The sequence below is a fragment of the Oncorhynchus mykiss genome, chromosome 10, assembly GCF_013265735.2.
Source record: "Oncorhynchus mykiss isolate Arlee chromosome 10, USDA_OmykA_1.1, whole genome shotgun sequence".
In the NCBI taxonomy this organism is placed as follows: Eukaryota; Metazoa; Chordata; class Actinopteri; order Salmoniformes; family Salmonidae; genus Oncorhynchus; species Oncorhynchus mykiss.
The window spans coordinates 75422729-75446898 of record NC_048574.1 but is presented as its reverse complement, the minus strand read 5'-3'; the positions used below and the strand labels follow the sequence as shown (position 1 = coordinate 75446898).

The 24170-nt window shown below is 51.5% G+C and overlaps 1 protein-coding gene across 4 annotated transcripts in view; it reads right to left on the bottom strand.

The window, feature by feature from the left end:
- The window catches only part of LOC110511403 (E3 ubiquitin-protein ligase RNF38-like), a 58085-nt gene extending 34620 nt beyond the window's left edge, over window positions 1-23465 (bottom strand). For 3 of the 4 annotated variants that reach the window (XM_036933989.1, XM_036933988.1, XM_036933986.1), the window contains exons 1-2: window positions 23322-23465; window positions 21548-22240 (exon numbers count right to left, since the gene is read on the bottom strand). In XM_036933989.1, coding sequence (XP_036789884.1) covers window positions 21548-22160 — 613 coding nt within the window. In that variant the 5' untranslated portion in view covers window positions 22161-22240; window positions 23322-23465. Of the gene's footprint in view, window positions 1-21547; window positions 22241-23023; window positions 23294-23321 lie in introns of those variants that run through there. The other variant, XM_036933987.1, reaches the window with a different exon arrangement.
- Window positions 23466-24170: the final 705 nt, after the last annotated feature.

The window sequence follows — 24170 nt, the reverse complement described above, 5'->3', positions numbered from 1 at the left end:
GCTATATAGGCTACATGATACTAAGGCTATATAGACTACATGATACTAAGGCTATATAGACTAGATGATACTAAGGCTATATAGGCTACATGATACTAAGGCTATATAGACTAGATGATACTAAGGCTATGAAAGGATTAGAGATTTATCCCCTATTGTTGTTTTGATTATCAAACATCTGGACCTCAACATACAAACATGTTTGTGCGAGTTATTATCTCGTGTGTGTGTGTGTGTGTGTGTGTGTGTGTGCGTGTGTGCGTGCGTGTGTGCGTGCGTGTGTGATCAGAGAGAGAAAAGGACTAGCAACACACCTTACATTCAGAAACAAATATATAGCACACACACACACACACACACACAATTGGCAAAGCCAGTAATCCAGGATTAAAGCAGCAGTTTTCAGATGACATCACTACCAGACTGTCAGTTTGTTTTCCCTTCTGGAGGTCTGACTGGGGTGACATCACATCACTACCAGAACTACTGACACTAACAGCCCTGGTCTGTCCTTGACTTCTCCCAAGTGGAGTCCCAAATGACTCCAGTGTCCACTTGGTTGCCATGGGTGAGGGGCGGGGATAGAGTGGATGTGTCAGGGTTGCCATGGGTGAGGGGGGATGTGTCAGGGTTGCCATGGGTGAGGGGGGATGTGTCAGGGTTGCCATGGGTGAGGGGGGATGTGTCAGGGTTGCCATGGGTGAGGGGGGATGTGTCAGGGTTGCCATGGGTGAGGGGGGATGTGTCAGGGTTGCCATGGGTGAGGGGGGATGTGTCAGGGTTGCCATGGGTGAGGGGGGATGTGTCAGGGTTGCCATGGGTGGGGGGGGATGTGTCAGGGTTGCCATGGGTGAGGGGGGATGTGTCAGGGTTGCCATGGGTGAGGGGGGGATGTGTCAGGGTTGCCATGGGTGAGGGGGGGGATGTGTCAGGGTTGCCATGGGTGGGGGGGGGGGGGATGTGTCAGGGTTGCCATGGGTGGGGGGGGGGGGGATGTGTCAGGGTTGCCATGGGTGAAGGGGGGGATGTGTCAGGGTTGCCATGGGTGGGGGGGGATGTGTCAGGGTTGCCATGGGTGAGGGGGGATGTGTCAGGGTTGCCATGGGTGGGGGGGGGATGTGTCAGGGTTGCCATGGGTGAGGGGGGATGTGTCAGGGTTGCCATGGGTGAGGGGGGGATGTGTCAGGGTTGCCATGGGTGAGGGGGGGATGTGTCAGGGTTGCCATGGGTGAGGGGGGGATGTGTCAGGGTTGCCATGGGTGGGGGGGGGATGTGTCAGGGTTGCCATGGGTGGGGGGGGGATGTGTCAGGGTTGCCATGGGTGGGGGGGGGGATGTGTCAGGGTTGCCATGGGTGGGGGGGGGATGTGTCAGGGTTGCCATGGGTGAGGGGGGGGATGTGTCAGGGTTGCCATGGGTGAGGGGGGATGTGTCAGGGTTGCCATGGGTGAGGGGGGGATGTGTCAGGGTTGCCATGGGTGAGGGGGGGGATGTGTCAGGGTTGCCATGTGTGAGGGGGGATGTGTCACGGTTGCCATGGGTGAGGGGGGGGATGTGTCAGGGTTGCCATGGGTGAGGGGGGGATGTGTCAGGGTTGCCATGGGTGGGGGGGATGTGTCAGGGTTGCCATGGGTGAGGGGGGATGTGTCAGGGCTGCCATGGGTGGGGGGGGATGTGTCAGGGCTGCCATGGGTGAGGGGGGATGTGTCAGGGTTGCCATGGGTGAGGGGGGGGATGTGTCAGGGTTGCCATGGGTGAGGGGGGGATGTGTCAGGGTTGCCATGGGTGAGGGGGGGGGATGTGTCAGGGTTGCCATGGGTGAGGGGGGATGTGTCAGGGTTGCCATGGGTGAGGGGGGATGTGTCAGGGTTGCCATGGGTGAGGGGGGGATGTGTCAGGGTTGCCATGGGTGAGGGGGATGTGTCAGGGTTGCCATGGGTGAGGGGGGTGTGTCAGGGTTGCCATGGGTGAGGGGGGATGTGTCAGGGTTGCCATGGGTGAGGGGGGATGTGTCAGGGTTGCCATGGGAATGCGGAAAATAAATAAAAGAGAAGAGACATATGGAGGGGAGGAGAGGAGAGAGAGGAGACAGAGGCATGGGTAAGACATATGGAGGGGAGGAGAGGAGAGAGAGGAGACAGAGGCATGGGTAAGATATATGGAGGAGAGGAGAGAGAGGAGACAGAGGCATGGGTAAGACATATGGAGGGGAGGAGAGGAGACAGAGGCATGGGTAAGACATATGGAGGGGAGGAGAGGAGAGAGAGGAGACAGAGGCATGGGTAAGATATATGGAGGGGAGGAGAGGAGACAGAGGCATGGGTAAGACATATGGAGGGGAGGAGAGGAGAGAGAGGAGACAGAGGCATGGGTAAGATATATGGAGGGGAGGAGAGGAGAGAGAGGAGACAGAGGCATGGGTAAGACATATGGAGGGGAGGAGAGGAGACAGAGGCATGGGTAAGACATATGGAGGGGAGGAGAGGAGACAGAGGCATGGGTAAGACATATGGAGGGGAGGAGAGGAGAGAGAGGAGACAGAGGCATGGGTAAGATATATGGAGGGGAGGAGAGGAGACAGAGGCATGGGTAAGACATATGGAGGGGAGGAGAGGAGAGAGAGGAGACAGAGGCATGGGTAAGATATATGGAGGGGAGGAGAGGAGACAGAGGCATGGGTAAGACATATGGAGGGGAGGAGAGGAGAGAGAGGAGACAGAGGCATGGGTAAGACATATGGAGGGGAGGAGAGGAGACAGAGGCATGGGTAAGACATATGGAGGGGAGGAGAGGAGACAGAGGCATGGGTAAGACATATGGAGGGGAGGAGAGGAGAGAGAGGAGACAGAGGCATGGGTAAGATATATGGAGGGGAGGAGAGGAGACAGAGGCATGGGTAAGACATATGGAGGGGAGGAGAGGAGAGAGAGGAGACAGAGGCATGGGTAAGATATATGGAGGGGAGGAGAGGAGACAGAGGCATGGGTAAGACATATGGAGGGGAGGAGAGGAGAGAGAGGAGACAGAGGCATGGGTAAGATATATGGAGGGGAGGAGAGGAGACAGAGGCATGGGTAAGATATATGGAGGGGAGGAGAGGAGAGAGAGGAGACAGGCATGGGTAAGATATATGGAGGTTGAGGAGAGGAGAGAGAGGAGACAGAGGCATGGGTAAGATATATGGAGGGGAGGAGAGGAGAGAGAAGAGACAGAGGCATGGGTAAGATATATGGAGGGGAGGAGAGGAGAGAGAGGAGACAGAGGCATGGGTAAGATATATGGAGGGGAGGAGAGGAGAGAGAGGAGACAGGCATGGGTAAGATATATGGAGGGGAGGAGAGGAGAGAGAGGAGACAGAGGCATGGGTAAGATATATGGAGGGGAGGAGAGGAGAGAGGCATGGGTAAGATATATGGAGGAGAGGAGACAGAGGCATGGTGGGACAGAGAGAGGGAGGTGGAGATCTCCAAGAGAAAGAGTATGGAGAGAGATAGATTGTGGCTTCTCTTGACTGCTATTGATTTTCTGTAAGCTTCAGAGTGCATCAGCTGTAAGGGGGATGGTGGGAAAGAGAGAGAGAGAGAGAGAGAGAGAGAGACGGGATGGTGGGACAGAGAGAGAAAGAGTGAGGGAGGGAGGGATCAGCTTCAGAGTGCATCAGCTATTTCTATCCATTTCCTCTTCCCACCATTATTTTGTCACCATTTCTCCCTCCAACACATTACACCCTCTCTCTACGCCTCACCTGCCCCCCCCCACATCTCTTCTTCATGTCACCCCCCCCTCTCTCTACGCATCACCAACCCCCCCCCCCCCCCCCACATCTCTTCTTCATGTACCCCCCCCCTCTCTCTCTCATCCTCTCCATCCCTCCCTCCCTCATTAACACATCCCTTTCTAGCTCTCCTCTTCACATCGTTCTCTCTCCATCTCGCTCTTATCAGTAGCTGGTGAAATTGTTTCTTACTAACTTTTCACAACTAAAAACAAGAGAGAAATTGAGAGGCGAGAGGCGAGAGAGAGGAGAGAGAGAGGAGAGAGAGAGGCGAGAGAGAGGGAGAGAGAGGGAGAGGGAGAGAGAGGGAGAGGAGAGAGAGAGGAGAGAGAGAGAGAGGAGAGAGAGAGAGAGGAGAGAGAGAGAGGAGAGAGGCGAGAGAGAGAGAGGCGAGAGAGAGAGAGAGAGAGAGGAGAGAGAGAGAGGCGAGAGAGAGGCGAGAGAGAGGCGAGAGAGAGGCGAGAGAGAGGCGAGAGAGAGGCGAGAGAGAGGCGAGAGAGAGGCGAGAGAGAGGCGAGAGAGAGGCGAGAGAGAGGCGAGAGAGAGGAGAGAGAGAGGAGAGAGAGAGGAGAGAGAGAGGAGAGAGAGAGGAGAGAGAGGAGAGAGAGAGGAGAGAGAGAGGAGAGAGAGAGGAGAGAGAGAGGCGAGAGAGAGGCGAGAGGCGAGAGGCGAGAGAGAGGAGAGAGAGGAGAGAGAAAGCGAGAGGAGAGAGAAAGAAAGAGGAGAGAGAAAGAAAGAGAGAGGCGAGAGAGAGGCGAGAGAGAGAGGCGAGAGAGAGAGGCGAGAGAGAGAGGCGAGAGAGAGAGGCGAGAGAGAGAGGCGAGAGAGAGAGGCGAGAGAGAGAGGCGAGAGAGAGAGGCGAGAGAGAGAGGCGAGAGAGAGAGAGAGGAGAGAGAGAGGCGAGAGAGAGAGAGAGGAGAGAGAGAGGAGAGAGAGAGAGGAGAGAGAGAGAGGAGAGAGAGAGAGGAGAGAGAGAGAGGAGAGAGAGAGAGAGAGGAGAGAGAGAGAGAGAGGAGAGAGAGAGGCGAGAGAGAGAGAAAGAGAGGCGAGAGAGAGAGAGAGAGGCGAGAGAGAGAGAGAGGCGAGAGAGAGAAAGAGAGAGAGAGGAGAGAGAAAGAGAGAGAGAGGCGAGAGAGAGGCGAGAGAGAGGAGAGAGAGAGGAGAGAGAGAGGAGAGAGAGAGGAGAGAGAGAGGAGAGAGAGAGGAGAGAGAGAGAGGAGAGAAAGAGGAGAGAGAGAGGCGAGAGAGAGAGGCGAGAGGGAGAGAGAGGCGAGAGAGAGAGAGGCGAGAGAGAGAGAGGCGAGAGGGAGAGAGGCGAGAGGGAGAGAGAGAGAGAGGCGAGAGGGAGAGAGGCGAGAGGGAGAGAGAGAGAGAGGCGAGAGAGCGAGCACATGAGACACACACACAGGAAGATCTTAAGATATCAGAACACAACAGACAACAGACTTCAGCACCAGCCTTGTAGAATACAATGAGGCCTTCACCAGACACACTACAATGCTACATCGTATAAATACCAACAGAGAATAAGCAAAGCACATGTAACTGACAGCACCCGTGTGTGTGTGTGTGTGTGTGTGTGTGTGTGTGTGTGTGTGTGTGCCAGTAAGTGGTGCTTCCCATTGTAGACACAGGACTGACACTCTTCCTCTCCCTTTCCCTCCCTCTCCCTTCCTCTCCCTCCCTCTCTCCCTCCCTCCCTCTCTCTCCCTCCCTCTCCCTCTTTCCCTCTCTCTCCCTTTCTCCCTCCCTCCCTCCCTCTCCCTCTTTCCCTCTCCCTCTCTCTCTCTCTCCCTTTCCCTCCCTTTCTCTCCCTCTCTCTCCCTCTCTCTCCCTCCCTCTCTCTCCCTCTCTCTCCCTCTCTCTCCCTCTCCCTTTCGCTCCCCTCCCTCTGGTCACTAGTGTTAAACAGGACCCAACAGAGCTCTGGTCACTAGTGTTAAACAAGACCCATAGACCTCTGTTCACTAGTGTTAAACAGGACCCATAGACCACTCTGGTCACTAGTGTTAAACAGGACCCAATAGAGCTCTGGTCACTAGTGTTAAACAGGACCCAATATACCTCTCTGGTCACTAGTGTTAAACAGGACCCAATAGACCTCTCTGGTCACTAGTGTTAAACAGGACCCATAGACCTCTCTGGTCACTAGTGTTAAACAGGACCCATAGACCTCTCTGGTCACTAGTGTTAAACAGGACCCAATAGACCTCTCTGGTCACTAGTGTTAAACAGGACCCAATAGAGCTCTGGTCACTAGTGTTAAACAGGACCGAATAGACCTCTCTGGTCACTAGTGTTAAACAGGACCCAACAGAGCTCTGGTCACTAGTGTTAAACAGGACCCAATATACCTCTCTGGTCACTAGTGTTAAACAGGACCCAATAGACCTCTCTGGTCACTAGTGTTAAACAGGACCCATAGACCACTCTGGTCACTAGTGTTAAACAGGACCCATAGACCACTCTGGTCACTAGTGTTAAACAGGACCCAATAGACCTCTCTGGTCACTAGTGTTAAACAGGACCCATAGACCACTCTGGTCACTAGTGTTAAACAGGACCCATAGACCACTCTGGTCACTAGTGTTAAACAGGACCCAATAGACCTCTCTGGTCACTAGTGTTAAACAGGACCCATAGACCTCTGGTCACTACTGTTAAACAGGACCCATAGACCTCTGGTCACTAGTGTCAAACAGGACCCAATATACCTCTCTGGTCACTAGTGTTAAACAGGACCAATAGACCTCTCTGGTCACTAGTGTTAAACAGGACCCATAGACCACTCTGGTCACTAGTGTTAAACAGGACCCAATAGACCTCTCTGGTCACTAGTGTTAAACAGGACCCATAGACCTCTGGTCACTACTGTTAAACAGGACCCATAGACCTCTGGTCACTAGTGTCAAACAGGACCCAATAGACCTCTCTGGTCACTAGTGTTAAACAGGACCCATAGACCACTCTGGTCACTAGTGTTAAACAGGACCAATAGACCTCTCTGGTCACTAGTGTTAAACAGGACCCATAGACCTCTCTGGTCACTAGTGTTAAACAGGACCCAATATACCTCTCTGGTCACTAGTGTTAAACAGGACCCAACAGACCTCTGTTCACTAGTGTTCTGGTCTAATGTAATACACTAAACAGGGATCTGTTTGTGAAAAACCCTCTGTGCTGCTGACACAGTTCCTCCTCTGCTCCAAAGCCACCCAGACAGCCAATAAACAAGGCCCACACACACAGGCCACTCCCTAACGCTTAAACCCTAAAACTCACCAACACTACACATGGAAACACCCCACACACACAGGCCACTCTCTAATGCTTACACTCTAAAACCAGAACTCACCAACACTACACATGTAAACCCCAAACACACACACACACACACACACACACACAAACCTTCTCTCCATTACTCTCCACTCTCCCTCCCTCTCCCTGTTTCACTGACAGACAGGGCTCGGCCAAGAGACTCCTTCTGTCCTCCTCTCTCCCTGCTTCACTGACAGACAGGGCTCGGCCAAGAAACTCCTTCTGTCCTCCTCTTCCTGTTTCACTGACAGACAGGGCTCGGCCAAGAGACTCCTTCTGTCCTCCTCTCCGTCTCTCTTCCTGCTTCACTGACAGACAGGGCTAAGCCAAGAAACTCCTTCTGTCCTCCTCTTCCTGTTTCACTGACAGACAGGGCTCGGCCAAGAGACTCCTTCTGTCCTCCTCTCCGTCTCTCTTCCTGTTTCACTGACAGACAGGGCTCGGCCAAGAGACTCCTTCTGTCCTCCTCTCCGTCTCTCTTCCTGTTTCACTGACAGACAGGGCTCGGCCAAGAGACTCCTTCTGTCCTCCTCTCCCTGTTTCACTGACAGACAGGGCTCAGCCAAGAGACTCCTTCTGTCCTCCTCTCCCTGTTTCACTGACAGACAGGGCTCAGCCAAGAGACTCTCCTTCTGTCCTCCTCTTCCTGCTTCACTGACAGACAGGGCCCAGCCAAGAGACTCTCCTTCTGTCCTCCTCTCCTTCTCTCTTCCAAAAGCATTTTCCCTCTAGTCACTATATTGTTGTCCTTCAACCCCTCCCTCTCCATTTCTGTCTCTCTCTAGGACTTCAGGAGAATTTGAAGCTGCCCAGCTGTACTGTGCTCTGCTACATTTACCTCACACACACACAGTATAACTGTTACAACAGAAACTAAACAGAGAGAGAAGAGAGACAGGCCTGAACAGAGAGAAGAGAAAGAGAGCAGGGGAAAGAGGGTGGAGGAGAGAGGAAACAGAAACCGAGAGCGAGGGAGAGAGAGAGAGAGACAGAGACAGAGACAGAGACAGAGACAGAGAGAGAGAGAGCATGATAGAACAAGTGCAGATTTAGCTAGTGGGGTTTGTGCCTCTTGTTGGTGAGAACTCATGAACAGAGGAGAAAGGGAGAAATAACAAAAACAAAAAGTGTCAATCCCCCCCATCCTCATCCTCATCCTCATCCTCCCCTCATCCTCCCCCTCCCCCTCATCCTCATCCTCATCCTCATCCTCCCCCTCATCCTCATCCTCATCCCCCCCCTCATCCTCACCCTCATCCTCATCCTCCCCCTCATCCTCATCCTCATCCCCCCCTCATCCTCATCCTCATCCCCCCCCTCATCCTCATCCTCATCCTCATCCCCCCCCTCATCCTCATCCCCCCCTCATCCTCATCCTCACTTTGGCTGACACATTCTCCTCTCAGACGGACCGACCGCATCGGCCCTCTCAGACGGACAGACCGCATCGGCCCTCTCAGACAGACGGACCGACCGCATCGGCCCTCTCAGACAGACGGACCGACCGCATCGGCCCTCTCAGACAGACGGACCGACCGCATCGGCCCTCTCAGACAGACGGACCGACCGCATCGGCCCTCTGACAGACGGACCGACCGCATCGGCCCTCAGACAGACGGACCGACCGCATCGGCCCTCAGACAGACGGACCGACCGCATCGGCCCTCAGACAGACGGACCGACCGCATCGGCCCTCAGACAGACGGACCGACCGCATCGGCCCTCAGACAGACGGACCGACCGCATCGGCCCTCAGACAGACGGACCGACCGCATCGGCCCTCAGACAGACGGACCGACCGCATCGGCCCTCAGACAGACGGACCGACCGCATCGGCCCTCAGACAGACGGACCGACCGCATCGGCCCTCAGACAGACGGACCGACCGCATCGGCCCTCAGACAGACAGACCGACCGCATCGGCCCTCAGACAGACAGACCGACCGCATCGGCCCTCAGACAGACAGACCGACCGCATCGGCCCTCAGACAGACAGACCGACCGCATCGGCCCTCAGACAGACAGACCGACCGCATCGGCCCTCAGACAGACAGACCGACCGCATCGGCCCTCAGACAGACAGACCGACCGCATCGGCCCTCAGACAGACAGACCGACCGCATCGGCCCTCAGACAGACAGACCGACCGCATCGGCCCTCAGACAGACAGACCGACCGCATCGGCCCTCAGACAGACAGACCGACCGCATCGGCCCTCAGACAGACAGACCGACCGCATCGGCCCTCAGACAGACAGACCGACCGCATCGGCCCTCAGACAGACAGACCGACCGCATCGGCCCTCAGACAGACAGACCGACCGCATCGGCCCTCAGACAGACAGACCGACCGCATCGGCCCTCAGACAGACAGACCGACCGCATCGGCCCTCAGACAGACAGACCGACCGCATCGGCCCTCAGACAGACAGACCGACCGCATCGGCCCTCAGACAGACAGACCGACCGCATCGGCCCTCAGACAGACAGACCGACCGCATCGGCCCTCAGACAGACAGACCGACCGCATCGGCCCTCAGACAGACAGACCGACCGCATCGGCCCTCAGACAGACAGACCGACCGCATCGGCCCTCAGACAGACAGACCGACCGCATCGGCCCTCAGACAGACAGACCGACCGCATCGGCCCTCAGACAGACAGACCGACCGCATCGGCCCTCAGACAGACAGACCGACCGCATCGGCCCTCAGACAGACAGACCGACCGCATCGGCCCTCAGACAGACAGACCGACCGCATCGGCCCTCAGACAGACAGACCGACCGCATCGGCCCTCAGACAGACAGACCGACCGCATCGGCCCTCAGACAGACAGACCGACCGCATCGGCCCTCAGACAGACAGACCGACCGCATCGGCCCTCAGACAGACAGACCGACCGCATCGGCCCTCAGACAGACAGACCGACCGCATCGGCCCTCAGACAGACAGACCGACCGCATCGGCCCTCAGACAGACAGACCGACCGCATCGGCCCTCAGACAGACAGACCGACCGCATCGGCCCTCAGACAGACAGACCGACCGCATCGGCCCTCAGACAGACAGACCGACCGCATCGGCCCTCAGACAGACAGACCGACCGCATCGGCCCTCAGACAGACAGACCGACCGCATCGGCCCTCAGACAGACAGACCGACCGCATCGGCCCTCAGACAGACAGACCGACCGCATCGGCCCTCAGACAGACAGACCGACCGCATCGGCCCTCAGACAGACAGACCGACCGCATCGGCCCTCAGACAGACAGACCGACCGCATCGGCCCTCAGACAGACAGACCGACCGCATCGGCCCTCAGACAGACAGACCGACCGCATCGGCCCTCAGACAGACAGACCGACCGCATCGGCCCTCAGACAGACAGACCGACCGCATCGGCCCTCAGACAGACAGACCGACCGCATCGGCCCTCAGACAGACAGACCGACCGCATCGGCCCTCAGACAGACAGACCGACCGCATCGGCCCTCAGACAGACAGACCGACCGCATCGGCCCTCAGACAGACAGACCGACCGCATCGGCCCTCAGACAGACAGACCGACCGCATCGGCCCTCAGACAGACAGACCGACCGCATCGGCCCTCAGACAGACCGACCGCATCGGCCCTCAGACAGACAGACCGCATCGGCCCTCAGACAGACAGACCGCATCGGCCCTCAGACAGACAGACCGCATCGGCCCTCAGACAGACAGACCGCATCGGCCCTCAGACAGACAGACCGCATCGGCCCTCAGACAGACAGACCGCATCGGCCCTCAGACAGACAGACCGCATCGGCCCTCAGACAGACAGACCGCATCGGCCCTCAGACAGACAGACCGCATCGGCCCTCAGACAGACAGACCGCATCGGCCCTCAGACAGACAGACCGCATCGGCCCTCAGACAGACAGACCGCATCGGCCCTCAGACAGACAGACCGCATCGGCCCTCAGACAGACAGACCGCATCGGCCCTCAGACAGACAGACCGCATCGGCCCTCAGACAGACAGACCGCATCGGCCCTCAGACAGACAGACCGCATCGGCCCTCAGACAGACAGACCGCATCGGCCCTCAGACAGACAGACCGCATCGGCCCTCAGACAGACAGACCGCATCGGCCCTCAGACAGACAGACCGCATCGGCCCTCAGACAGACAGACCGCATCGGCCCTCAGACAGACAGACCGCATCGGCCCTCAGACAGACAGACCGCATCGGCCCTCAGACAGACAGACCGCATCGGCCCTCAGACAGACAGACCGCATCGGCCCTCAGACAGACAGACCGCATCGGCCCTCAGACAGACAGACCGCATCGGCCCTCAGACAGACAGACCGCATCGGCCCTCAGACAGACAGACCGCATCGGCCCTCAGACAGACAGACCGCATCGGCCCTCAGACAGACAGACCGCATCGGCCCTCAGACAGACAGACCGCATCGGCCCTCAGACAGACAGACCGCATCGGCCCTCAGACAGACAGACCGCATCGGCCCTCAGACAGACAGACCGCATCGGCCCTCAGACAGACAGACCGCATCGGCCCTCAGACAGACAGACCGCATCGGCCCTCAGACAGACAGACCGCATCGGCCGTCAGACAGACTGACCGACCGCATCGGCCCTCAGACAGACTGACCGCATCGGCCCTCCCCTCAGACAGAATTAGAAATCTACAAACAACAAAGCCCTGTCCCTGGTCTGGTTCATTCTGAATGGTCTTAAACACCTCGGCCCTCCTTGATAGACTATTTACCTCCCCCATAAACATACATATATATATCTATCTACTCTGGGTCTGTGTATTAATATCTAGAAGAAATAGATCCTGTCTAAAGTGACAATAATCCTCTCCATGCAAAGTGATTGTGTCCCAAATGGCCCCTTATTCCCTAGATTGTGCCTCTAGTTAAAGATAGTGGACGAAGGGCCCTGTTATTAAGAAGTACACCATAGAGGGAATAGGGTGTTATTTTGGGATGCAGCCCGTGTTTAGTTGTGGTATCAGAGTGGTGGCAGGTGAACCCCCTAAACAATAAAGTGTAAAAACCTTTTAGCCTGGAAACAAGACACGAGGAGCAACAACTTTCAGGAGAGGAGTAATCAGACAGACTAACCCCTCTATCAGCAGGAGAGGAGGAGGAATCAGACAGACTAACCCCTCTATCAGGAGGAATCAGACAGACTAACCCCTCTATCAGGAGGAATCAGACAGACTAACCCCTCTATCAGGAGGAATCAGACAGACTAACCCCTCTATCAGGAGGAATCAGACAGACTAACCCCTCTGTCAGGAGGAGAGGAGGAATCAGACTAACCCCTCTATCAGGAGGAGAGGAGGAGTAATCCGACAGACTGACTAACCCCTCTATCAGGAGGAGAGGAGGAGGAATCAGACAGACTAACCCCTCTATCAGGAGGAGAGGAGGAGGAATCAGACAGACTAACCCCTCTATCAGGAAGAGAGGAGGAGGAATCAGACAGACTAACCCCTCTATCAGGAGGAATCAGACAGACTAACCCCTCTGTCAGGAGTAATCAGACAGACTAACCCCTCTATCAGGAGGAATCAGACAGACTAACCCCTCTATCAGGAGGAATCAGACAGACTAACCCCTCTATCAGGAGGAATCAGACAGACTAACCCCTCTATCAGGAGGAATCAGACAGACTAACCCCTCTATCAGGAGGAGAGGAGGAGTAATCCGACAGACTGACTAACCCCTCTATCAGGAGGAGAGGAGGAGTAATCAGACAGACTGACTAACCCCTCTATCAGGAGGAGAGGAGGAGTAATCAGACAGACTGACTAACCCCTCTATCAGGAGGAGAGGAGGAGTAATCAGACAGACTGACTAACCCCTCTATCAGGAGGAGAGGAGGAGTAATCAGACAGACTAACCCCTCTATCAGGAGGAGAGGAGGAGTAATCAGACAGACTAACCCCTCTATCAGGAGGAGAGGAGGAGTAATCAGACAGACTAGAGGTAAGGATGAAGGAGGGGCAGAGAGAGGAGAGGGGTAGAGGGAAGGATGAAGGAGGGGCAGAGAGAGGAGAGGGGTAGAGGGAAGGATGAAGGAGGGGCAGAGAGAGGAGAGGGGTAGAGGGAAGGATGCGGGAAGGGAGGAGAGTAGAGGTACAGATGACCTTCAAGGAGGAGAGGAGTGGAGGAGGGGTACAGACAGAGGGCCTTCAAGGAGGAGAGGAGTGGAGGGGAACAGACAGAGGATCTTCAAGGAGGAGAGTAGAGGAGAGAGGGATCAATAGCCCTCATCCCTAGTGCAGGTGACCAGCGTGGGAAGACTGACAAGCCTCACACACACAGATAATAGATTCTATTGAGGAACCTAGACATCTAGTGCAGCATGTAGGGAATAGGGAGCTATTTGGAACTCAACTAGTGCAGCATGTAGGGAATAGGGAGCTATTTGGAACTCAACTAGTGCAGCATGTAGGGAATAGGGTGCTATTTGGAACTCAACTAGTGCAGCATGTAGGGAATATGGTGCTATTTGGAACTCATGTAGTGCAGCATGTAGGGAATATGGTGCTATTTGGAACTCATCTAGTGCAGCATGTAGGGAATAGGGTGCTATTTGGAACTCATGTAGTGCAGCATGTAGGGAATATGGTGCTATTTGGAACTCAACTAGTGCAGCATGTAGGGAATAGGGTGCTATTTGGAACTCATGTAGTGCAGCATGTAGGGAATAGGGTGCTATTTGGAACTCATCTAGTGCAGCATGTAGGGAATATGGTGCTATTTGGAACTCAACTAGTGCAGCATGTAGGGAATAGGGTGCTATTTGGAACTCAACTAGTGCAGCATGTAGGGAATATGGTGCTATTTGGAACTCAACTAGTGCAGCATGTAGGGAATAGGGTGCTATTTGGAACTCAACTAGTGCAGCATGTAGGGAATAGGGTGCTATTTGGAACTCATGTAGTGCAGCATGTAGGGAATAGGGTGCTATTTGGAACTCATCTAGTGCAGCATGTAGGGAATAGGGTGCTATTTGGAACTCATGTAGTGCAGCATGTAGGGAATATGGTGCTATTTGGAACTCAACTAGTGCAGCATGTAGGGAATAGGGTGCTATTTGGAACTCAACTAGTGCAGCATGTAGGGAATAGGGTGCTATTTGGAACTCATCTAGTGCAGCATGTAGGGAATAGGGTGCTGTTTGGAACTCATGTAGTGAGCCTGAGAAACAGATGCTGTAGATGTGGGTGCTATAGACGAACACACACAGAGCAGTCCTAAGCTTGTTCTCAGGAACCTCCTCCTTATTAAAACACAAGTGGATGTGGAGAAGGACATCTGGTGCACACGGCTGAATGTGAAGGGGTTTTCTTACTCTCTGACATGGGCACGAGGGGGGGGGGGGGGGGGGGGGGGTGTAGAGGATATGGGGAAATGAGGAAACAGGCCTTCCAATGACAACACACACACACGCTACAGAATGCACATCCTGCTACATACACACAGGAACTTGTGACTTGGCAGTGTGTGTGTGTGTGTGTGTGTGTGTGTAGGTGTAGGTGTATGTGTGTAGGTGTAGGTGTAGGTGTGTGTGTGTGTAGGTGTGTGTGTAGGTGTATATGTGTGTGTGTAGGTGTGTGTGTAGGTGTATATGTGTGTGTGTGTTTCAGTCAGTCATCCACCTCTCCAGATCGAAATCCATTTGGACAGAAATGGCCATTCCAACAATCAATTTACGCAATTCTGCCACAGATAGAGCTACTGTTTAACCACAGACCTAGGATCAGCTTCTCTCCCCCAACCATTACTTTAACCATTAGATACTAATTTAAATCACAGACCTAGGATCAGCTTCTCTCCCCCAACCATTACATACTAATTTAACCACAGACCTAGGATCAGCTTCTCTCCCCCAACCGTTACTTTAACCATTAGATACTAACTTAACCACAGATCACGGATCAGCTTCTCTCCCCCAACCGTTACTTTAACCATTAGATACTAATTTAACCACAGACCTAGGATCAGCTTCTCTCCCCCAACCGTTACTTTAACCATTAGATACTAATTTAACCACAGACCTAGGATCAGCTTCTCTCCCCCAACCGTTACTTTAACCATTAGATACTAATTTAACCACAGACCTAGGATCAGCTTCTCTCCCCCAACCGTTACTTTAACCATTAGATACTAATTTAACCACAGACCTAGGATCAGCTTCTCTCCCCAAACCGTTACTTTAACCATTAGATACTAATTTAACCACAGACCTAGGATCAGCTTCTCTCCCCCAACCGTTACTTTAACCATTAGATACTAATTTAACCACAGACCTAGGATCAGCTTCTCTCCCCCAACCGTTACTTTAACCATTAGATACTAATTTAACCACAGACCTAGGATCAGCTTCTCTCCCCCAACCGTTACTTTAACCATTAGATACTAACTTAACCACAGACCTAGGATCAGCTTCTCTCCCCCAACCGTTACTTTAACCATTAGATACTAACTTAACCACAGACCTAGGATCAGCTTCTCTCCCCCAACCGTTACTTTAACCATTAGATACTAATTTAACCACAGACCTAGGATCAGCTTCTCTCCCCCAACCGTTACTTTAACCATTAGATACTAATTTAACCACAGACCTAGGATCAGCTTCTCTCCCCCAACCGTTACTTTAACCATTAGATACTAATTTAATCACAGACCTAGGATCAGCTTCTCTCCCCCAACCGTTACTTTAACCATTAGATACTAACTTAACCACAGACCTAGGATCAGCTTCTCTCCCCCAACCGTTACTTTAACCATTAGATACTAATTTAACCACAGATCTAGGATCAGCTTCTCTCAAACCAAACCGTTACTTTAACCATTAGATACTAACTTAACCACAGACCTAGGATCAGCTTCTCTCCCCCAACCGTTACTTTAACCATTAGATACTAATTTAACCACAGACCTAGGATCAGCTTCTCTCCCCCAACCGTTACTTTAACCATTAGATACTAATTTAACCACAGACCTAGGATCAGCTTCTCTCCCCCAACCGTTACTTTAACCATTAGATACTAATTTAACCACAGACCTAGGATCAGCTTCTCTCCCCCAACCGTTACTTTAACCATTAGATACTAATTTAATCACAGACCTAGGATCAGCTTCTCTCCCCCAACCGTTACTTTAACCATTAGATACTAATTTAACCACAGATCTAGGATCAGCTTCTCTCCCCCAACCGTTACTTTAACCATTAGATACTAATTTAACCACAGACCTAGGATCAGCTTCTCTCCCCCAACCGTTACTTTAACCATTAGATACTAATTTAATCACAGACCTAGGATCAGCTTCTCTCCCCCAACCGTTACTTTAACCATTAGATACTAACTTAACCACAGATCTAGGATCAGCTTCTCTCCCCCAACCGTTACTTTAACCATTAAGATACTAATTTAATCACAGACCTAGGATCAGCTTCTCTCCCCCAACCGTTACTTTAACCATTAGATACTAATTTAATCACAGACCTAGGATCAGCTTCTCTCCCCCAACCGTTACTTTAACCATTAGATACTAATTTAACCACAGACCTAGGATCAGCTTCTCTCCCCCAACCGTTACTTTAACCATTAGATACTAACTTAACCACAGACCTAGGATCAGCTTCTCTCCCCCAACCGTTACTTTAACCATTAGATACTAATTTAACCACAGACCTAGGATCAGCTTCTCTCCCCCAACCGTTACTTTAACCATTAGATACTAATTTAACCACAGACCTAGGATCAGCTTCTCTCCCCCAACCGTTACTTTAACCATTAGATACTAATTTAACCACAGACCTAGGATCAGCTTCTCTCCCCCAACCGTTACTTTAACCATTAGATACTAACTTAACCACAGACCTAGGATCAGCTTCTCTCCCCCAACCGTTACTTTAACCATTAGATACTAATTTAACCACAGACCTAGGATCAGCTTCTCTCCCCCAACCGTTACTTTAACCATTAGATACTAGTTGTTTCTATGATCAACGTAATACATCTGATGGCCATGCAGAATCGTCACAAGAAATCCCTCGTCTTTCATTGGACGATCGTTTACCTTGTGTGGCTGTCAGCCCAGCGGCGTTCCCTGGGTACTTTATTGAAGCAAAAAAATGTTTTTTTATTTTATTTTTTAAACTTGGACTTTTAATATAAAACAAAATGATGAAATGGTTTCAAACACAGATGTTTTGATTGTTCAGATATCTGAAAGCTAATCTGACTCCTGCGTGTGTGTGTGTGTGTGTAGGTGTGTGTTTCAGTCAGGAGTGGAGGAGGGAAACAGACAGAGGATCTTCAAGGAGGAGAGTAGAGGAGAGAGGGATCAATAGCCCTCATCCCTAGTGCAGGTTATACTAACTTAACCACAGATCAGCTTATTCCTCCCCAAACCCAACCATTAGACTAATTTAACCACAGATCTAGGATCAGCTGGCACCTCCCCAAACCAAAGGGGGATGAAACACCAAACTGACAGTACTGGTGGTGAGGATGAAGCTTATTGGCATGACGACGCTAGAGACTGCTCTCATCTGTCTGCCTCTCTCCTCCATCCCCCCTATCCCTACTGTCATCATGTCTCTCTCTCCTCCATCCCCCCTATCCCTACTGTCATCATGTCTCTCCCTCTCCTCTCCTCCATCCCCCCTATCCCTAATGTCATCGTGTCTCTCGCACTCTCCCCCACCTCTCTCCTCTCCTCCATCCCCCCTATCCCTACTATCATCATGTCTCTCCCACTCTCCTCCATCCCCCCTATCCCTACTGTCATCATGTCTCTCCCTCTCCTCTCTCTCCTCCATCCCCCCTATCCCTACTGTCATCATGTCTCGCTCTCCTCTCCATCCCCCTATCATGTCTCTCCCACTCTCCTCCATCCCCCCCTATCCCTACTATCATCATGTCTCTCCCACTCTCCTCCATCCCCCCTATCACTACTATCATCATGTCTCTCCCACTCTCCTCCATCCCCCCTATCCCTACTATCATAATGTCTCTCCCACTCTCCTCCATCCCCCCTATCCCTACTATCATCATGTCTCTCCCTCTCTCTCCTCCACCCCCATGTTCTTTCTCCTCTTGTCCAGAGTGCTCTCTCTCTCTCTCTCTCAGGCCTGTCTGTGTATGTTGTCCTCCCCACACAAAGCTGATTGTGAATCCCTGGTAGCGCTACACTGTGTGTGTGTGTGTGTTAAACTCAGAGCAGCTCGTACTGACATCCACTCTCCCAGACAGGTATTTCCAGTCCCAGCGTACCATTCGCTGTTGCTCAGCAGACACACACACACACCCGAATACAGCTGCAACGTCAAACATAAAACACTCAAACACACTCGGCATCATTTCATCACTTAATACGAGCAGAATGAGCTAGTGTGTGTGTGTGTGTGTGTGTGTGTGTGTGCTGGGGAGTTCACTGTACAGTCTAGAGGGAGAGACTCTCCACAGGTCCTGTTCACTATGGAGCAGAAAGTCTATACAGTGAAACAGTGTTTTCTGGTTCAGTACACGGGCCACTGTTAGGTTAGGGGTTAGGGGTTAGGGGTCAGGGGTCAGTACACAGGCCACTGTTAGGTTAGGGGTTAGGGGTCAGGGGTCAGTACACAGGCCACTGGGTGAAAGTGTATTTATATTTTACATACACCCTTCCATATAGCCTAGTTACTATGGCAACCGTCAAACAATGCCCCCCCCCTATCAATCCGGCTAGAATTAATTTACCTTTATTTAACGAGGCGAGTCAGTTAAGAACAAATCCTGATTTACAATGACGGCCTACCGCAGCCGACGTTGGGACAATTGTATGGGACGGCCGGTTGTGATACAGCCTGGAATCGAACCAGGGTCTGTAGTGACACCTCTAGCAGGGAGATGCAGTGTCTTAGACCGCTGAAACAGGGTCCCTAGTGACACCACTAGCAGGGAGATACAGTGCCTTGGGTCGTTGTGATACAGCCTGGAATCGAACCAGGGTCTGTAGTGACACCTCTAGCAGGGAGATGCAGTGCCTTATACCGTAGTGATACAGCCTGGATTCGAACCAGCGTCTGTAGTGACACCACTAGCAGGGAGATACAGTGCCTTAGACCGCTGAACCAGGGTCTGTAGTGACACCTCTAGCAGGGAGATACAGTGCCTTAGACCGTTGTGATACAGCCTGGAATCGAACCAGCGTCTGTAGTGAAAAATTGTCGACTAAATATAATTTTATATTGTGACAGAAACCAACTAGACTTCACCGAGTAGTAGGCCTGTAACCTCCAGGAAGAACACCACGGTACTGTGTGGTGGTAGTGCTGGAGTGGATGTCGTTCCAGAACCTGTGGATTCTGTCACCTGATCAACTGCAATGGAACACAACAACTTGTCTGGATATTGCCCTGTATTTAGACGAGAGAAGAAAGAAGGGGAGATTCATCCGTCCCGTTTTTCTCCATTCAATATGGCCTATAGCCGTCATCTTCTCCTGAGTTAATAAGTGACTGTGCTTGTTGAATTCCGTTTCAGTTGAGCTAAGTTTGGAACTGAACACAACGTTGCATTCTGTTTTTTTTTTTTACTAGGTTTGCATTTATTAGTACATACCGCACAAAAACAAAAAAAAACATTTTGCAACTGAAACAAGCTATTCTTATTGGACCAGTTCAGGTTACTCCCTCTCCGTTCAAGTCTGTTTTGTTCCGTTGGGTGCCTAATGAACATGACCCATGTCGGAATGCTGCATTTTGTTATTGTAGCAGGATCTCACTGTTTTTAACTCTGGTAGCACAGCGGTCTGAGGCACTGCATCTCCCTGCTAGAGGTGTCACTACAGACCCTGGTTCGATTCCAGGCTGTATCACAGCGGTCTAAGGCACTGCATCGCCCTGCTAGAGGTGTCACTACAGACCCCGGTTCGATTCCAGGCTGTATCACAGCGGTCTAAGGCACTGCATCTCCCTGCTAGAGGTGTCACTACAGACCCCGGTTTGATTCCAGGCTGTATCACAGCGGTCTGAGGCACTGCATCTCCCTGCTAGAGGTGTCACTACAGACCCCGGTTCGATTCCAGGCTGTATCACAGCGGGCCGTGACTGGGAGTCCCATAGTGCTGCCCACCATTGGCCCAGCGTCGTCCGGGTAACGCCGCCTTTGTAAAATACGGCTTTGTTCTTAACTGACTTGCCTAGTTAAATAAAAAGGTTCAAATTAAATAACATTTTATGTACGGGTGGAGCGGGGAATGGAGCCCACAACCCTGGCATTGTCAGCTCTACGCTCTACCAACTGAGCCATACAGGACCACAGTCGCCCGACGGCCTAGGCACAGTCGCCCGACGGCCTAGACAGTCGCCCGACGGCCTAGACAGTCGCCCTAGACACAGTCGCCCGACGGCCTACACACAGTCACCTAACGGCCTACACACAGTCACCTAACGGCCTACACACAGTCACCTAACGGCCTACACACAGTCACCTAACGGCCTACACAGTCATCTAACGGCCTACACACAGTCACCTAACGGCCTACACACAGTCACCTAACGGCCTACACACAGTCACCTAACGGCCTACACACAGTCACCTAACGGCCTACACACAGTCACCTAAAGGCCTACACACAGTCACCTAAAGGCCTACACAGTCACCTAACGGCCTACACACAGTCGCCTAACGGCCTACACACAGTCACCTAAAGGCCCACACAGTCACCTAACGGCCTACACACAGTCACCTAAAGGCCCACACAGTCACCTAACAGCCTACACACAGTCACCTAAAGGCCTACACACAGTCACCTAAAGGCCCACACAGTCACCTAACGGCCTACACAGTCATCTAAAGGCCTAGACACAGTAGAGAGAGGAACAGGCAGAGAGAGAGAGAGAGACAGACAGACTAGAGTTCATCTCAGTGCATCTTGGCAGCATCATGCACAAAGCTAAATGTAGTGTGTGTGTGGTGTGTTACAGACTGCTTGTTCCATGTAACTACTATGTAATAAACCATCTAGCTGCAGCTCTGTGGCAGCACATAACAGCATCTACTTAATTAGAATAGAACTAATGTGCAGTCACACACACACACACACACACACATTACCATGCCAACACGATATAGCTGCCTGCCTAGCCCCTCCCCCCCCTGCTCTCCCTTTCAGAAGCTGTTCCTTAGTGCATTAAACCAGATCGAGTTCTCTGTCTCTCCTCACTGCCCCTCTCTTTCTCTGCCTGGCTATTCTCTGACACACACTGTTGTGTGCCATCACAGAAACACACACATTTCCTCTGTCTCCGGGACACTAGAGGCTACAACAGAGCAGATTCTCTAGCTGGTTGGGTCAAAGATAGTCGACACACAAGACACTAGACAAGAACCCAGAAATGAGAGCACTGCTGAGTAAGGAAGGGAGAGAATGCTTACCTGCGGGTGAGATGCGATGTGCTCCAGGCGGTCCCGACTGCCTCTGAGCGCCGGGGGAGACGTTAGATCCCGGGGCTCGTATGCTGTGCTGCTCCGTGTGGTGGCTGTGAGCTCCAAGGGGTGAGCAACCAGAGTTGTGCTGCTGTTGATGATGTTGTTGCTGCTGGCTGTGGTGATGGTGGTGATGGTGGTTAGGTCCGTTTCCCCCGTTGGCATTAATCCCGGGGCCGGTCGCACCATACTGCTGGTAGTATCCAGACCGAGAACGCGATCGAGTCCTGGGCGGCTCCATGGCCATTTGATAGGGGTGGTGATGGAAGAAAGATGAGGCGAGGGGGGAGGACGTGGGAGGGGATTGCGGAGGAGAACCGTTGGAGTTGGAAGAACGAAGTGGCAGAAATCCCCTAGCGCCGCTGGTCTGACTGTAGCTGGCTACTAGTCCTCCCCTGCCCCCCTCGGCGCCCCCGTATTCTGTTCGCTCCTGCGACTCGGCTACTGCCCCCGCAACGTCACATAAATTACCCCCTTTTGGTACAGGCTCCGGGGTGGAGGGCAGTCGGGAGAAAATACAGGGTTCCTGAGTCGTCAGTTGACCCGTGGCTGCGATTGGCATTTCCTTTTGGTGGTTTCCTCGTTTTCTTTTCTGTCGTTCTCTGTATTCCCCGGTTTCCTCACCAGAAAATATCTTTCTTTCTAAAAATAAAATAAAATACAACTTTGGAACATACAGCTAGCTGATGACTGTTTGGAAAAAGTAACGTTAGCAAACTAATCAGCCTAAAACAACAACCGGGTTTAAAAGGCTTCTCATTGAAAGCTGTTGTTTATAACTACGTAGCTTTCAAATGTCAAACTATTTTGTGACATAGCTTTGTTTACGCTTTCAGGAAACTCCCAACCCTGTCTCATGGATCACACAGAAATAAAAACTGAGCTCGTCCCTTTTCACATAAACATTTATCCAACTCTCAACTTTCACTTTATACATATATATATTTTGTTTTAATTGGTAAACTACAGCGGTTCAATGTTTTCTATGAATAGACTAACTTAGTTTATTCAGCTAGCTAACTGGGTACAGTATACTTCCGTGAAAACCGCCCAGGGCACCGTATCCTGTAACGCCATGGCTAACTAGCATGCTAACTTACAACAACACACGGTTTAGCACCGATACTCGGTTACAACAAACTACCAGTAGTAACAAACTACACAGATCATTCGTGGCCCTGCCTAACGTTGTGTAAAGTTTTTTTTGTGGGGGTTAGTTTTGATAGTTTGAGTGAGTACGTCGTTAACTTATTCAGACAGTTAGCTAGAATAGTTAGCCAACTAATAGCATATTAGCCAACGAACCAACCCTTCCTCCCACAGAGAGAAAACCAAGCTAACTAGTCACCCATGTCTTCAATTCCCTTTAAAAACGTCCCTGGTTACCAGTGTGTTAAACAAAAACAAGATAGCGTATAAACTTACCATGAGCAGCTCATGTCAGCTAGTTAAATTTAAAGCTAGTACTGAATTTAAATCAATTTAGTTAGTTCCCGTCAGTCCCAACGGAGAGAAAGCGTTTTCCAACCGGAGAAGCCCGGTCACGGCCAGAAGGAATAGAGCTTGACTGAATGAAAAGTGTCGAATCTCAAATATCAAAGAAAAAAAAAAAAAACACACAAAATAGATTTAATTCGAGCTAAAAGTGGGATTTCACCTCTTCGTTCGGCGTTGACAAAACACCCGTTTGTTCCCAAGATACCATGTTTTCTTAGTCACTTACCTTTAAATACACGCTACGGTCTCTACTTCATTCCCGAACTGCGACCAGTCGGTAATATTTTGATCCGTGTGTGTTTATGGACGGTGGCGTGTATTCGATCGATGTCAACGTGAAATGTGACGAACCGTCAAAAGCAGAAGTCGGATTTCACCCAGGCCGGACTAATCAATAGCAGAATTGTATTTATTTATTATTTTCGATATTTAAACCCCCGAAAATCATCTGGGTACCGTGGGTCGTCAATGGATTTATATTGCAATTATTTTTGGGGATTACAGTGAAGGGAATCGTTTCAATAAAAAAAATGTCCTATAACTTTCTCAAGGCTAAATTGTGTGTTTTGAGTCCGATCGTTGTTCGATTGGTTTTGCCTGGTAAAATCAAACGAAATCTTCCATGCACTAGCAAGACTATAAGGGGCATTTAAATGATTTATTTACATGTAGCCTGCTAGCTAATGCAGCTACTTAACCGGTATTTTTTTATGCCTGTTTATAAAAATATACTTTTTGTTGTTGTTGAGAATACAGGAACTATTGGGGAAACAAACAATATTAGCGCTGTTAAGGATTTGAAAATTACAAACTACATGACCAAAAGTATGTGGACACCTACTCGTCGAACATCTCATTCCAAAATCATGGGTATTAATATGGAGTGTGTCCCCCTTTGCTGCTATAACAGCCTCCACTCTTCTGGGAAGGCTTTCCACTAGATGTTGGAACATTGCTGCTATAACAGCCTCCACTCTTCTGGGAAGGCTTTCCACTAGATGTTGGAACATTGCTGTGGGGACTTGCTTCCATTCAGTCACAAGAGCATTGGCGAGGTTGGGCACTGATGTTGGGC